General features: G+C 45.3%; 1 protein-coding gene across 5 annotated transcripts in view; it reads left to right on the forward strand.

Moving 5' to 3' along the window:
• Window positions 1-2,523: 2,523 nt before the first annotated feature.
• The window catches only part of SLC22A23 (solute carrier family 22 member 23), a gene marked incomplete at its 3' end in the record, with an annotated part of 110,543 nt that continues 97,007 nt past the window's right edge, over window positions 2,524-16,059 (forward strand). The window contains exon 1 of one of the 5 annotated variants that reach the window (XM_083449453.1): window positions 2,524-4,364. In XM_083449453.1, coding sequence (XP_083305579.1) covers window positions 3,777-4,364 — 588 coding nt within the window. In that variant the 5' untranslated portion in view covers window positions 2,524-3,776. The remainder of the gene's footprint in view (window positions 4,365-16,059) is intronic. The other 4 variants (XM_083449450.1, XM_083449451.1, XM_083449455.1 and 1 more) reach the window with 4 other exon arrangements.

Here is a 16,059-nt window from a genome sequence, read left to right on the forward strand (position 1 = left end):
CTGGGAACAGGGTTTGTAGTTCTTTAGCAGTAGTAACCTTTTTTTCCTGATAATGATTTGTAATCTTTTTAGACTTGTGTGCATGTGGTTTTGTATATTTCTACTTTTTTAATAAAAGAAATAAACTGTGCACAGGGAAACATTAAGCACACAACAAAAACAAAGTAAAAAAAATAAGCTCTGAGGACATCAGACTCAGAGAAGAGATACAAGGGTTTTGAATGAAGCACATGCTGAGATATAGAAGGAGTACAAGAACAAAGACAAGTAAAAAGAGGTGGGGGGAGAGGTAGGCTAGCCCAGAAAATCCAGCATGTCCAAATCAGTTATCTTAGACCCAGAGAAAATGCCCTTCAGGAAGACTTGGGACAACATGTTGTGGGTGGGAGAGTGGTAACATCAGCACTAAGTCCCTTTCCCGAAATTTTCAAATCTGCCCCCCCCCAACACAATTGGGGCAGCCCACAACAGTAGCAGTCAGGGATACTATCATGGCTGAACTTTGGGGAGCAGAGGTCCAGGGCCACGCTAGTAGGCAGAATGAGAAGGGGAATCTCCTAGCACAGCAGAGCTGTCTGTCTAGCTAGCTAGCTAGTGAAGAAGCACACATTACTATCTAAAGCATCATAATTGCTACCTTTCTAACTGCTCCACTGGTTATAGCCTCACACAGATTTCTGTTAGTCAGTCACCAGCACATGTATGCTAAACCTGATTCAGATGTGACTTACGTTAACTAAACTGGTGCTACTTAAAAGTGGTACAGTGGTACCTCAGGTTAAGTACTTAATTTGTTCTGGAGGTCAGTTCTTAACCTGAAACTGTTCTTAACCACTTTAGCTAACGGGGCCTCCCGCTGCCGCCGCGCTGCCGGAGCACGATTTCCGTTCTCATCCTGAAGCAAAGTTCTTAACCCGAGGTACTATTTCTGGGTTAGTGGAGTCTGTAACCTGAAGCGTCTGTAACCTGAAGTACCACTGTACACCTCTACTCTGAAGGGACCCAAAGCTTGATCTGTTTGCAGAGAGATTAGCGGAGTCTGTAACCTGAAGCGTATGTAACCTGAAGCATATGTAACCTGAGGTACCACTGTACAGCAACCACTAAGAAAAAAAGCCTCCAGCTCCAATTTACAAAGACAAGGGGAGAACAACAGCAAAACCAGTCAATCTTACATGCAGCACAAACTTGGGGCCAGTGCTCTTCAGGAATTAGGTGATCACTTGACCTTTTCAAAACTGGCCCAACCAGTTAATTAATAAACTTTCAGCAGGAAGTGGGTGAGGTGCACCTGCCAAGGTTGGTTTTCCAAAGCAGAGCCTCAGGCTACAGCCATACTATCTATTTAAAACACACAGCTTCCCCCCAAAGATCCTGGGAACTGTGCGTTGTTAAGGGTGCTGAGAATTGTAGCTCTGTGTATGTGTGTGAAAACTACACTTCCCAGGCTTCTTTGGGGGGAGAGCCATGTTCTTAAAATGTTTGGTGCGGATAAAAAAAACAACCTCAGACTGTGCCACAATCCTAGTATGCGCGCTGACTTACCTGAGAGTGAGTTCTACTTATTACAGTGGGAATTACTTCTGAGTAATAGGATTGCAATGCCAGTGACATTTGTACAGTACAATCCTCTGTGTGTCCACTTGGAAGCAAAGTGGCTTAAACCAGTCAGAGGTTTGCTGTGGAATCGGTGCTGCTCATGCACACACATGACATAATTGTCACCAAAAAGCCACTTTGTACTTAAAAAAGAAGAAGTTAACACAGATTTCCCTTTGCCGTGGAAAATCCATTTAAAGTAAAAACAAAAGCCTGTTTTGCATGCATGTTCACTGCTGTCGTGGAAGCTCTCTTTCTTTTTCTTTTGGTGGACAGTTTTATCATGTGTGTGGTGATGCTTTGGGAGGCAGTCCCTATTGGTTCACCCTTGCTTCTGTTTGCTCCTCACCTGAGCAGGACTGAGCCGTTTTTGCTTCCAGCAGCCCAAACAATACAACTATAGTAGTTCTTTAAACATATGATGCAGCACAAATGAGCATCTGCTGGTTTATTATTTTCCTTACGGGAGATGAGGTTTCCCAGAAAATAATGGTAGAAAGAATTGTAAAAAGAGATGTGGCCATATCTTGCATAAATAGCACCTGACTTGAAGATATTAATTAGATTTGTAAATAAATAAATAAATTTAAAAACCACATTTCTGTGCCTTGCCTCTAAATGATGCAAGGCAGTCAGGTTATTATATCTTAATTCAAACATGTCAGAGCCTTTTGAAAAAATATATACGCACATCTAAGAAAGGACAATCAGGATACACACCAAACACAATGCGTCTGATTTCCATTGGGTTTCCCTTATAATCTATCCACAGCCCCTTCCGAACTGAAAGCACCTGAAAGCACCAGCAATATCAGCCACAGAACAAAAGGTTAGACTTGCACTGCGGTAATATTACGTTGGCACTGCAGGCAGGCAGGCAGGCAGCTAGGCTGGTGCAAAGGTACAGGGCTGGGTGCTGCAGGACAGCTCACGTCTGTTCTCAGACGTACTGAATTCAATGGGATTTACTCGAGGTTGACTGAGCGTGCGCAGGACTGCAGCTTAAGCCAGTCAGGAGAACACCCCTCTCTATATTCTCACAGGAGACTCCGCTCGGTTCTCCGGCTGGGACATACGCAGAGACGCCTCAGAGGGGAAACAGACGCCCGGTTTGTGTTGGCTGCGACCCACACGACCTATTTCCCCCCGCCCCCTGCCCCACGAGAAGTCCCTTCACGAACCGCCCGCCCGGGTACCCCGTCCCCGGGCGCTCGCGCCGAGGCTGCCCGCCACTTCTGGGGCGCAATTCGCGCCGCTCGCTCCCTCGGGGGTCGAGGGGGCGGGGCCGTCCCGGCCGTCCCCTGCAGGGGGAGCCGGGTGGTCGCGTCGGGTTAGTCCCGCGGCGGCGGCGGCAGCAGCAGCAGCAGGTGCTGCGGCGGAGCAGCAGCCCTCGTTACCTTTACCTCAGGGAGAGGCGGAGCCGTAGGCGGGCTGTGGGTCAGGGGGCTGGGCTTTCAGGTTGCGAGGCGAGCGCTGGAAGAAAGGGCGAGACGAGCGAGGCCTCCCCACTCACCCCACCCCCTTCCCGAGAAAGGGAAGCCGGCCGCCTCCTGAGGAGAGCTGAGGCGACGCGCCACCGAAGAAGGAGAAGGCGCCGCCGCTGCGCAAGGGATTCGCCTCCTTCGGACCCTCCTTGCCGGGCGAGGGGGAAAACGCCGCCTCCAGGGCCGAAGGAGCCTGATGTGCGGCAACCGGGGCTGGCGAGAACCCGCGAGGAGCCAGGCGCCGGGTCCTCCCGCGAGCTGCAGCCGCAGTGACCTGAAAAGGACCTTTTTAAAAAAATAATACTTCGGCTAACCCTCGGCTCCAGGCCGCCCAGCGGAGTCTTGGTGGCCGGCGGGCGTGTGTGTAGGGAGCACGTCGACGGAGACGCGCGAAGGTTATCTGGGGAGGGAAGAAAGGCGGGCTGGGAGTGGCGGAGGATGGGCGCGCCTTGACGCGCGGGGAGGCAAAGGCGGGAGAGACCACCGCTGCCGCCGTCTCCGCGGCGAACCGGACCCTTATGTGCGTGTTGGCGGAGACTCCTGACGGGAAAGCCGCCTCCTCGGATCGCGCCGATCGCCACAGGGTTGCCGGCCATTGGATCGCAGCCGTCGCCGGTACGCGCGGCGCGCCGCCGCCGCCACCACCAGCAGCAACAGCACCGGCCCCTATCTTCTCTATGTGAGCTTCTCCGGATGGCGATAGACCGGCGACGAGAGGAGGGCGGCGGAGGAGGTGGAGGAGGGGGGCGGCAGCTACCCGAGGAGAACGGCTCTTTGCCGGCCGGGGAGGCGGACCCTGCGGCTGCTGCGGCGACGGCCGCCCCTCCTGCCGGGGGTCTGGCGGCGGAGATCCAGAGCCTGCCTCCGCCTCCGCCTCCTTCCGGGTCGTGCAACCCGCTGCTCTTGGATTACGATGGCTCGGTGCTGCCTCTCCTGGGCGGGCTGGGCGGCGGGCACCAGAAGACCCTCATCCTGCTCACCTGGATCCCGGCCCTGTTCATCGGCTTCAGCCAGTTCTCGGACAGTTTCCTCTTGGTGCAGCCTGTCTCTTGGTGCAAGGGCACGGATGGGCAGGGCAACTGGACGGGGCACCCGCACCTGCCCGCTGCTGCTCGGGGCCTCGCCACCAGCCCCAGCTACAACCACAGCAGCAGCTACAGCAGGGGGATGCTGGCGGCGCCAGAACTGCCCACCCCCGAGGGGAAGAACGACAGTTACTGTGACTGTAGCGAGAGGTATCACCGGATCTCGGCTGGCCTTCAGCAGAATATAGTCAGCAAGGTAAGCACTCATAATGTACATGCAGACGTCTGAAGCTGCCTTAAACTGCCCAGTAGCAGCTGGGTCAGGACTGAGACCTGTGACCCTTTTAACTGGGAGTGAACCTGGCACCTGCTGCATGCAGACTATTTGCCCTGCAACTGAGCTGTGCGCTGGAATGAGGCAAGAGGGTACAGTTTCAGTTGTAGAGCGGCAAAGGACTCCGGAGAGGGCATCTGGTGCAGGGATCAATTTATGCCCAGGTCTCAGTCCCTGAGTTGCGTTGCCATGCAAAACCACCTGGTTTAGATTGCAAAAAGTTGCCTTCTGCATGGAGGAGGCAATGTTTGGGCCAATGAGTGTCCAACAGCATGCAAAGTATGTAGTCCAGCCCCTCTGCTGAAATGCCAGCCCTGGTGAGCATGCCGAATAACTGTGTGGCGCTGGGGAGAAGGACATGTAAATGTTATGCTACTTGGGGAGAAGGCATTTTGGCAGTATCTTGTGTGGCCAATGCTGCCGTCTAAACTGGCCTTTGAATATGGGAAGCAATGAAGGGGAAAGGACCTCTGAGCAGATGCCCGGGTCTCTCTCTTTCAATGCAGCTCATCTCCTTGTGTTGAGGATTGAAGTTCTTTGATACTGTGTGTGAGAGTGTGGTGGAGATGATGTTGGGGTTGAGCAGCAGCGTGAATCAAGTGGAACCCATGAGTATAAACTTATTCTGAAGGGTGGGTTGGAATGCAGGAATATCTTTCCCTAGTGCATTCAGTGATGTCATGTAAGGACATCCCAGGGGTGTTGCTAGAGAAAAAGCAGGCCTAATCTTTATTGGCTCCAGACCATAAGATACTGCATTTGTTTTCATGGTCCTTTACAACTCCCAGTGACCCAATTTTAATACAAGTGGTTGCAACACCCTGCTTTTGAACAGCAACTGTGTTGGGTAAATGTTTTTCCCCCTGTGATAAAGTGTCTGTACTCTTACCCCCTGAATCACATGCTACTGAAACATTATTTTGCACTGCCCGTACAAGTGTGTCTAGATGTGGATTCCATTGTGTACATTTCTCAGTCAGGAGCTGCGGCCGTTGCTGACACCCATGATATTTCTGTAATGAATTACTCACAACAAATAGAGCATCCCTGTACAGTAATGTGACTTGAGGCATTTGCCAGTGGGAGGCAAGTTGGGACAAGGTTAGCTTACAATGTGAGGCAATTCAGTCCAGTAGGTCTTTCTTATGAGTAAATCTGCTTAGGGTTGTACTGTGTTGAGACAGCTTGCTATCCACAGTGCATGAGAAGAAAGCACTGGAGCTTTAGGGGTGCTAGAATAGCTCTTTTCTAGTTATGGTTGCAGCTGTATTTGCATGTAACACTAAACCATAGTTGGGTTTGTGCACTCTCAGCCCCTTATCCTCTGATGTGCTCATGTGAAGAAAATTGGAAGCTTTCACTTCCATTGTCAGCTAAATATGATAACTCATTATCCCCAAATTTGGATAAATTGTGGTTAGTGTTATCTAGTTTCACTGCTCTATAGTCAACTTCAACACGGTTACTGATCCTGGCTTCTTTTGCTAACCACCATTTCTTTCTTTCTTTTTTATAATTTTCCAATATTTACCCAATATTACCACAGTTTTGTCAATTATACAGATTCCAAATAACATCAATAATTCCAGTTAATTCAAAATTTATACAATTTAATCAAAGTGGTTTCCCATGCGCCTTGATCAGTGTTTTTTGTCCAGTTCTTATATGGCTGCGGTTCATATTTTTTATTACATTTCAGTTGGTATATTAATCATTAAGATATCAGCTGCATTTTTAGCAATTACTATGTGTGTTAATGCCTTATCTATCTTTCCATAGGATTTCAAATGCGGTGTGTGTCTGTCTGAATATGTCCAATTATAAAGTCCTTGGCCTTTGTCTGCTGTCCAGTTCTTAAAATTCCTCCAGTTGCTGTTGTCTCTCAGCGTAGCTGCGATGGGGCTATAATCCTGGAGAATCCTCAAAATATCTCATTAGCTCCCTCCCATCATGCTCTCATCTCACTGCTTGGTGCTTCCGGACAACAGCATACTCCAACAGTCCACTCTTTCTCACTATTCAGTCAACATCTAGAAATTCCCACAGCCTGAGAAAAAGGGATCCAACTTCTGCTGCAAGGGATCGTTTCTATTCTAGACATAACAAGAAACCACCGTTAGTTTAAAAGGGAGCTGAAAACTTCCAATCTCTTTGTGGCTGTGGCAGAGCAAGGATGGGGGAAGCTCATGCATTTAACACTAAACCATGGCTTGGCGTTGTGTGCAAGTCAGGCCTATAATCTGAAAATTGCTAGGGGCTGTGAGACCTCCTCTGGAGTGTGCACACATTTCTTTTGTATTTCAGTTTTTATTTCTTTCTGTCTTACATTTATATACCTCTTGATTCCCCCAAGGAGTTCAAGCTGGTGTTTATAGTTCTCCCCTACTCACAACAACCCTGTGAGGCAAGTCAGGCTGAGACACAGTGACTGGCCCAAGGTTACCCAGTGAGGTTCATGGCTGAGTGGGAATTCAAACCTTGGTCTTCCGGGTTGTAATCAAACACTCTAACCATTGCACCACACTGGCCCTAGTCAAACAGGCATTGCAGCATTTCTAAAACAATACCAAAAACCTGTTTATCAGAGCTGGAATGAGGATTAATGTTCTACACACCATGAGCAATAACTTCTCTTTCAATGACTTCTGTAACTCTCTGAGGCTGTAAGCTGGTGCTTGCGATGGTAGTCTGTCCCACTGGACTCTATGGGGCTTACTAATAAGTAGACTTGTGCAGGATTACACTGTGAATAAAATATCCTATTCTCTCATTTAAATGTATGTTAAACAGGTTGCTGTTTCATAAAGGCCACCAGCTGCAAAGCTCTGAGGTGAATAAACTGAAGTTATCAGCTGCATCATTCCCTCTATCTTGGTTGGTTCTGTATCTGTCATTATGGAATCAAATGGGGTTTGTCCAAAAACAGGATCGGAGCTTTTGCAAACTTGGAGAACTCATTGGAAGTGCATTACTTTTTGTGTCTGCCAAAGACCTATGCTGAGTGACTTTGAGGACATACAGAATAGTTCATGGTGCCTGAGCCATGAACTATTGAAGGTGTTAGTTTTGGGGGTGGGGTTGAAATGAGGCCTGCTTGAACCCCTAACAGTTTACAATATGCTGGAGAAGGGGACTAGGTTCTGAGGGATGCCATGATATTATGGCCACTTTCCAGAAGGGGTTGAAGAAAAGGACACCTTTTTCATTTCCACTCTCCAGAAACCTCACCCGACCTCTGTAGCAAATTTTTCAGGGTCATAGCTGGTGCCTGGTCCTTCTACAGCAGATGGAACTTGCAGGAAGGTGTGAAAGAAAGCTTTTCCCTTCTCTCCCATCTCGCTTCCTCCCACCCCACCCCCTGCACCCGCTCCTAGCCCTGATCAGCATTGCATGGTTCCTGTTGTAGGATGGCTGGACAGGAAGAGCATTATTGCCAAGGCTGGAGATACGCTGCAAGATTTTGTTGCAGATCCCCACTTGTATTTTCCATATTTACTAATTAGTGTAGGTGCCAGATCGCCCTTTGCCTTTGCAGACAACTCATTTGCCCTAATAATAGGTTTGGAGGGTACTTTCCTACCTATTGCCTTCCCAGTGTTACTGTAGTAAACAACTGCAGTGTAAAATGAAACTGTTACATCATCATCATCGTGGTAGTTCCCTTAATCCCAAACACCCAAAGCTCAGCAAAACTCATTCCTCCTGGAAACTCTGCGTTTGGATTAACTGTGCTGTGAACTAGGTATGCAGTAATCAAGTGACTACGGTCTTGCTTTCTCTTGCCACCAACACTGGCTGAAAACCGTTTCAGCTTCCCTTTAAAGCGTGTGAAGGGTCCATCATACCTGCTTTTAAAACAAAGGGTGTGTGTGGAAATGTGTGTATTGAGTAAGGCATCTTGATACTGTTACAGCCGCAATGTTTCCAAATGCCGTAATTGGCAGACGCCACATTCCTGCTAATCCTGCTAAACACTTTGCTAATCCAACTAATGATGCTGTTGTCTCCAGAGCCAGTGTGGTGTAGTGGTTAAGAGCGGTGGACTCGTAATCTGGTGAACTGGGTTTGATTCCCTGCTCCTCCACATGCAGCTGCTGGGTGACCCTGGGCTAGTCACCCTTCTCTGAAGTCTCTCAGCCCCACTCACCTCACAGAGTGTTTGTTGTGGGGGAGGAAGGGAAAGGAGAATGTTAGCCGCTTTCAAACTCCTTAGGGTAGTGATAAAGCGGGATATCAAATCCAAACTCTTCTTCTTCTTCTTCCATTGGCTAAACCATTAAAAAAATCACAGACGTGGTGCTTGCCAGCACAGTCATGGCAGAAAAAGATAGTTCCTTATTGACACTTATACTTATTATAAGGGATCCCCTCAAAGCCTTCATCAAATCACTACTCACCTCTCTATACACAGGTGTAAGAACATAAGAGCCTGCTGGATCAGGCCAATGGTCTATCTACTCCAGCATCCATATTACAGAGTTATAGCCAACCAAGTCGTACTCATAGTAGACTCATTGAAATTACAGTGGTGCCTCGCAAGACGAAAAGAATCCGTTCCGCGGGTCTTTTCGTCTTGCGGTTTTTTCGTCTTGCAAAGCAAGCCCATTGATGGATTAGCGCTATTAGCGCTATTGACAATTTAAGGGCTAAAAACGGCTTTTTAAGGCTTGGGGGATTAGCGGTTTTGCTGCTAAAATGCTTTTAGCAGCTTAGCGCTTCAGGAAAAGGGGTTTTGGAGCGGGGAAAAAATTCAAATTTTTTCGTCGTTTTTCGTCTTGCGAAGCAAGCCCATAGGGAAATTCGTCTTGCGAAGCGCCTCTGCAAATGGAAAACCCTTTCGTCTTGCGGGTTTTCCGTCTTGCGAGGCATTCGTCTTGCGGGGCACCACTGTAATAGATAGGTAATAATAACAATAATAAATCTCATCCCGGGGGGCGGAGGGAGGAAATGGCGCCTAGACGTTCTGTTGTGGTGACCATAACCTAGGTTTAAGGTGCCATTAGGCAATTAGCTTACCTATCTGAGTTTCTAGCACTGTGTGGATAAGACAGTCCTAAAGTAGCTTAACAAATACCCTGACTTGATATAAGACAGCTTTCTATGTTCTTAGCTTTTATAGCAAGGGTGAGGTGACTGGGGGCTCAAGCAGTTTTAGAAGATCTCTCTGTTCTGAGATCTTTCCTATCATCCTAATCCCAGATAAGGCTCTCTGAATGTGGTTACACTTTTTCCTTTGTCATTCCTCACTTATTTTAGGATTGCACCCAGGCATTCAGAACAGGTTCTTGAAGATGAGCCCTCCCACAAATTAAATTGTCACCTGCAGTCATTAAGGATTGAACATGATTAAAAAAAAAACCAAGTTACTCAAACAGATACATAGAAAAAGAGCTGACAATATGGTTTGGAACTGTCAATGGGTTTATTTAATCACAGGTCTAGGTTGAAGTCCTGACACTGCGTTATAACTCAAAGCTTGTAATGCGATGTGGCAGTAAATCTCTTGCTCTAGATTAATCTTGTCTGTGTTTCTTTAAAGAAACATTTAATTGTGTTTGGAATTACTTCTGAAACTTCATACCTTCCTTCGGCATTATATTCTTGGCCGAGGGAATGTGCTCATGGGGCATTGAAGGTTCTGGCTGTTAAACTATGCCTTTGGTTTGTAAGCCGCTTTGATCAGTATTAGAAAATGAGATGTATAAGCTAATTGCCAAATGGCACCTTAAACCTAGGTTATGGTCACCACAACGAAATGTTCTAGCCACTTTATTTCTTCTTGTTATTTGGATTTCATTTTTATACCACTTTATATTTTAAAGGAAACACCTCAAAGCAGTTTACAACACAATAAAACAAAATACAGAATAAAACAAATTCAAGCTTCAAGGAAAATAAGTGACATTTTGCTTTTCCTATATGAAATATACTCAGAGTTGAGTATGGATTTCATGCTCTTTATTCAGCTCATAGTAGTGAGGAATGAAAGTTCCCCCAAAATATCTGCTTTATATACATTATTTACACAATGGGTCGCACGTGATTGGCTAATTCTGGGATTCTCCTGTAGCCTAATCAGGTTGAGGATTCACTTCCACCTGGAGCTGGATTGGGTGGCTACTGTGGACCAATCATACTGCTGCATTGTTCTAGGACCAATCAGACTGCTACATTCTGAATCCTATTGTTCTAGGACCAATCAGACTGCTGCTTTTTGGATCCTATTCAACTCAGTACATAACACTATATTTATTCATCTACTTAATTTATATAACCTATTTACCTACTTAATTTATATAGCAGAAGTACTCTTGGAAGCCACTTAAGTCACAGCCACTTAAGCTACCTCACAGGGTCGTTGTAGAGATTAGCAGGTGGGATATAATTGTAGTAATAAGCTCTTCTGCTTACCTGTTTAAGAAGGCTGGAGAGACTAGCCAGATGTAGATGTCAGTCAATTGGACCCGTGCCAGCAGCAAAACACGTTTGGTGCCTGGCTAATTTCTAACACTGTTTGCGATTCATTTGGATGAAAAGTGACATAGAAAAGCAATAAATCAACTCTCAGAGACAAATTGTGTATTCATTAGAGCTAGCTATCCCACACAGGATTGCGGATTGATATCTTAGAGCAATGTAGAGGAAAGAGATGCTGTTATTTCTTCACTAGGAGTGAAATAGAATGACATAGGAAATATAACTGTGAAGAGATAGCAATCCATTGCTGTTGCTGTTCTACTTCTCAAGTCCAAACGTCTAGTGAGCCTAGGCCGTAGTCCTATATACACTTAGCTGGGAGTATGTCCCATTCAATTCAGTAGGACATACTTCTGAGTGATGTATAGAACTCTAGTGTGAGACCCACTGGGCATTATTATTACAGCCATGTATTTAATAAGCACTAGCCTGGTAAAGGTAAAGGGACCCCTGACCATTAGGTCTAGTCGTGACCGACTCTGGGGTTGAGGCACTCATCTTGCTTTATTGGCCGAGGGAGCCGGCGTACAGCTTCCGGGTCATGTGGCCAGCATGACGAAGCTGCTTCTGGCGAACCAGAGCAGCGCACAGAAACACCGTTTACCTTCCCACTGGAGTGGTACCTATTTATCTACTTGCACTTTGACGTGCTTTTGAACTGCTAGGTTGGCAGGAGCAGGGACCAAGCAACGGGAGCTCACCTGGTTGTGCGGATTTCAACCACCGACCTTCTTACTGGCAAGTCCTAGACTCTGTGGTTTAACCCACAGTAGCCATAGGCAAAAGAGAACTTGTATGAGTGAGTAGGGCGGTGGAGGAGTGATGGCACAATCTGGCCCTCTTCTGTGCCCAGCATAGAAACCAAGCAGCCTGCCTGAGAAGGAGATGTAGTGATCTGCTTCAGGAGGGATGGAGCTCTCTGTCCCATATCTTCCAGGAATCAGCAGGCTAGTGAACTTTACTTTTGCAGGCAGGCAACATTTTTTATTTTTGCTTATTTATAGGGCCTTATTAGATCACCAACAACAACTCTTAACAGCAGTGTATCCCACTAATGTACTTCATCAAATGAACTACTATATGGACCATTGAGGTCCTAGTACCGTTCATTGGGGTTAAATATATCAATCTATATTTTACAGAGTTGAAAATAATTTGGCATTGGGTACAGAAAGAAGATCTCTTCCTGCAGAACCTGCTGTCAGTCAGGGCAGCTGTTTAGAAGAATTGCACTTAAAAATAACAATAACCCAAAGAAGAATTGCATTAAAACAACAACAACCCCAAACTCCACTATTAAACATTTATTGAGTTCCAAGAGTACACTAGTTATTTCACAGATCATAGAATGACATGGTTCCTATCCATTGGGTTTACAATCTGAGCAACTACTCTATCATGATTGCATGACGGTGGTCGTCTTCTTCCTTCCCATAAATATTTATGGGAGAATTGGGGATTCTAATTAATTTAGAGCAACGGCATCCATTACTGCAAAATTACAGTTTTATCATATGCAAAGTAGGATTATAGATTAAGCAAATGGCTAATGACCATGAGGATGACAAGTCATATCTGTGTTGTTTTTTTAAAAAAAAGATTTAAAGAATTTTCCAGCTTTTACATGCATACGGTTATTGGCATGACAATAAGATGTATCAGTCTGAAGACATGGATTTACTGCTGAGTCCCCCTGAACACTTTGTTTTACCGTATTTGGTTCATTTCAGTCTTATTGACAGTGGGGAGCTACATGAAAGTTCATTTTATTTCAAGAGTGCTTACAGAGCTGGCACTAACTCTTTCAGGACAAAGTGCATATCAAAATATGTAATTTGTCATGCTTTGCATAGCACACATTCTAATGACTCAGTCCACAACTCAATTAAGCCTCAGTCCTGGGAATTAAAACTATTTGCAGCACTCTGTTGACTACATTTATTTGAAAGTCTCATTTATTACATTCTTTTCAGTCTTTTCTTTTTTTAAGCTAACATATAGTGAAATGGTCTTTAAAACTTCAGAGGACTCTGGCCATGTAGATTAGCTGGTCAAAGAAACCTTGTGTATTATTGCAGAGGATTCTGGGATGTGTTCTACAGCAGTGCTGTTCAATCTTGGGTCCCCGGATGTTATTGGACTACAACTCCCATCAACCTTGCCCATTGACTAAGCTGACTGGTGATGATGAGAGCTGTAGTTCTCCAACAATGGGGAACCCAAGGTGGAAGAATGCTGTTCAACAGCATTCTCAGTTTATGTAGGACAGTGGCGAGACAAAAGTGAGCTTCACAGGTGTGAATGAGCCTTGGAACCCACCCAATATTTTCCGGTAGTTATACCTTGCAGGAGAAGAAAAGCAGCGATGGAAGAAGCTTTTGTTCAGAAGATTACTGGAGGAGTAATGTGAGAGCATTACCAAGCATGCTTAAGATAATAACCTTAGTTATGTGGAAGTACATAGGTAGACAGAAATAAAACAGAATCCAGCAAATGGTTCTCTTGAACAAGCCCTCTTGAAGCTAATGGGAGATGGCCAACTTCTGTTCACTGAAATCACGTTTTGCATAGAGCAGGTGTTCATTCAGTTGCCTCCATTAGCGTAAAGAGCCTTTCCAGATAGCATAGTGTATCTTACATCAACCCTGTGACATAGGCCAGTTCTACCATCACTCCTGTTACATTTGGGAGCCTCCCCCCACAACAAATACTTAGCTGAAATTTGGACCAGAGACTTGGACCAACATGTAACCTCTAATGTATAACCAGTTCTAGTTAAGATAGAACATTCTCCTTGTGTAGGTCTGTTTCAGTGATTGAGAGTATGGAACCAACTGAGTGATAGTTTTGTCAGCACATTCAAGAACTGATAAGTCTTTTGGGCCAGTCACAGTATATTTAATAGGGAAAAATGTTTTCAGGTTTCGTGACTCCTAGAATCGTAGGAAGGGACCGCAGGGTTCATGAGCATCAGTTTAAGAGTCTCATGCTCTACCAACTGAGTTATCATTGCTATCTTGGCTTCAGAAAATTAGCTATGAATACCAAATGAAAATTAAAGTAGATATCCCATGTATGCTTTGGAGTGATTCGAATTCCTACAAGTTCACTGAGACTTACTTATGAGTGGACATACCAGATGGTTGTGCTGTAAAATGGCTTAAACTTGTCTGTCCCAGGATTACACAAAGCAGAAATCTCATAATTGGATTTCTCAAGCTGTTAGACCCTAACTTGCCTGAAAGAACCAATTCTCATCCAATTTTACTAAAGCTTCCCCTTTCTGGTCCCCTGGAAGCAATATGTTACTCATCACAGGTCACCAGGCAGCTAGCTTTTTCAAAACCTGGACTGACTAGATAGTTGTGTATGCCAAGGGCTATACCCATGATGGATAACTACCTAAGGATCCAGTTAATTCTGCACCTTCCACTGTTGTAGGAACATTGTTTGCTTGTCAGGGTACAAACATTTAGTGCAATCAAATGTTTAATGTTTTGTCTTTGTACCGGAATGTGCCCAGGCAACTGCTCAGAAAGCATTTAATTTCTGTGTAATTCAGTGGTCAGTCTTTTCCTCCTTCCTTTAATGGGGTCAGATTGTAAATATAGTGCTGGGTGATACAGCAGTATGGGTTTTTTTTAAGTGCAGTGTATGCCACGCAGCAATTATCACCCGTCTTCTTAAAATAGCCTTTTCTATTTCAGCTTGCACTTTGTATAAAGGTTTTGAGGAAAGACAGCAATTTTATCTCTTCCAAAACGTTCCTAAATAGGATCTAAATTTAGAAGATGTTGGAGTAAATGCCATTTTTTGGTCTTCAGGTTGTCCTTTTACCCTCATTTCTGGCTGCTTGGCTTTTGAAACAGTACTCTGTTCGCCCAACTCCCCCCAGTATAGTACATATGAACTCAATAATCATTTGTTGCAGGAGATTAAGGAATTTTAATACAAATGCAGCACTTCTGTTTTGGAAAAAAATCACATTTTTCTACCACTCAAAAGAATATTAATTAATTATGCTAACCTGTTGTCTTTCATGCCCCAATACCAATCAAATATTTATTGTGGTCAGCCAATGCTTAAAGAAAGGAGGAACTGTTAAAAATAATAATCTCAACCTCAGAAGAAGAAAAAGTGACAGGTTAAAAGCAGGCAACCATAGCAGGTCAAGGAGATATTACAACATTCAGATATATCACCACCTGATCAGTAATGGATTGGTTAGACCCCTTGAGGAAGATACTTAAAAGGGGTCCCTAATGATCAACTAGGGACTACCTCACGGGGGAGGGTAATTTATGCATTTTCTGACTCCTTGAAAGAATTTACAGTTTAAAAACAGCAATAACACATGGGAGACTGTTTCAGGCTTTAAATTATTACAAGAACAGCACCTGTCCTTGAAGGAAACTTTTGCAAAACTGCCACCTAGGATCTTGTAGGGTAAAATTATTCTTATCTGGGATGGCTTGAAAAGAGGACTAGACAAATCCACAGAGAATAAGGCTGGCAAAGGCTACTAGCCACGAAGGATATATGCCACTTCCATGGTTGAAGGCAGCAATGCTTCTGAATACCAGTTGCTCGAAAGCCAAGAAAGGGAGAATGCTCTTATATTTGAGTTTTCCATAGGCTTCTGGATGGCCACTGAGAAGAGGGTGCTGGACTAGAAGGGTCATTATCCTGAGCCAGCAGGCTCTGTGTTCTTAAAGCATGCCAACAAAACTGTTCTTCTGTACAGTGGTACCTCAGGTTAAGTACTTAATTCGTTCCGGAGGTCCGTTCCTAACCTGAAACTGTTCTTAACCTGAAGCACCACTTTAGCTAATGGGGCCACCTCCTGCTGCTGCGCCGCCAGATTTCTGTTCTCATCCTGAAGCAAAGTTCTTAACCTGAAGCACTATTTCTGGATTAGGAGAGTCTGTAACCTGAAGCGTATGTAACCTGAGGTACCACTGTACTTGGGTATTAGCAGCGGTGTAGCAACCCCCAGCACCTGGAGTGGATCAAACTTTTTATGTTTAGGGCAGCCACCGATTTCAGAGACAGGAAGTGGCTCCACCCCCCTGCAGCGCCCAAAACACCCAGCAACCGCCATACTGCCCTCAAGCTCTCCTGCTGCCCAGGATCCCAATCC

The sequence above is a fragment of the Podarcis tiliguerta genome, assembly GCF_965153285.1.
Source record: "Podarcis tiliguerta genome assembly, chromosome: 7".
NCBI lineage: Eukaryota > Metazoa > Chordata > Lepidosauria > Squamata > Lacertidae > Podarcis > Podarcis tiliguerta.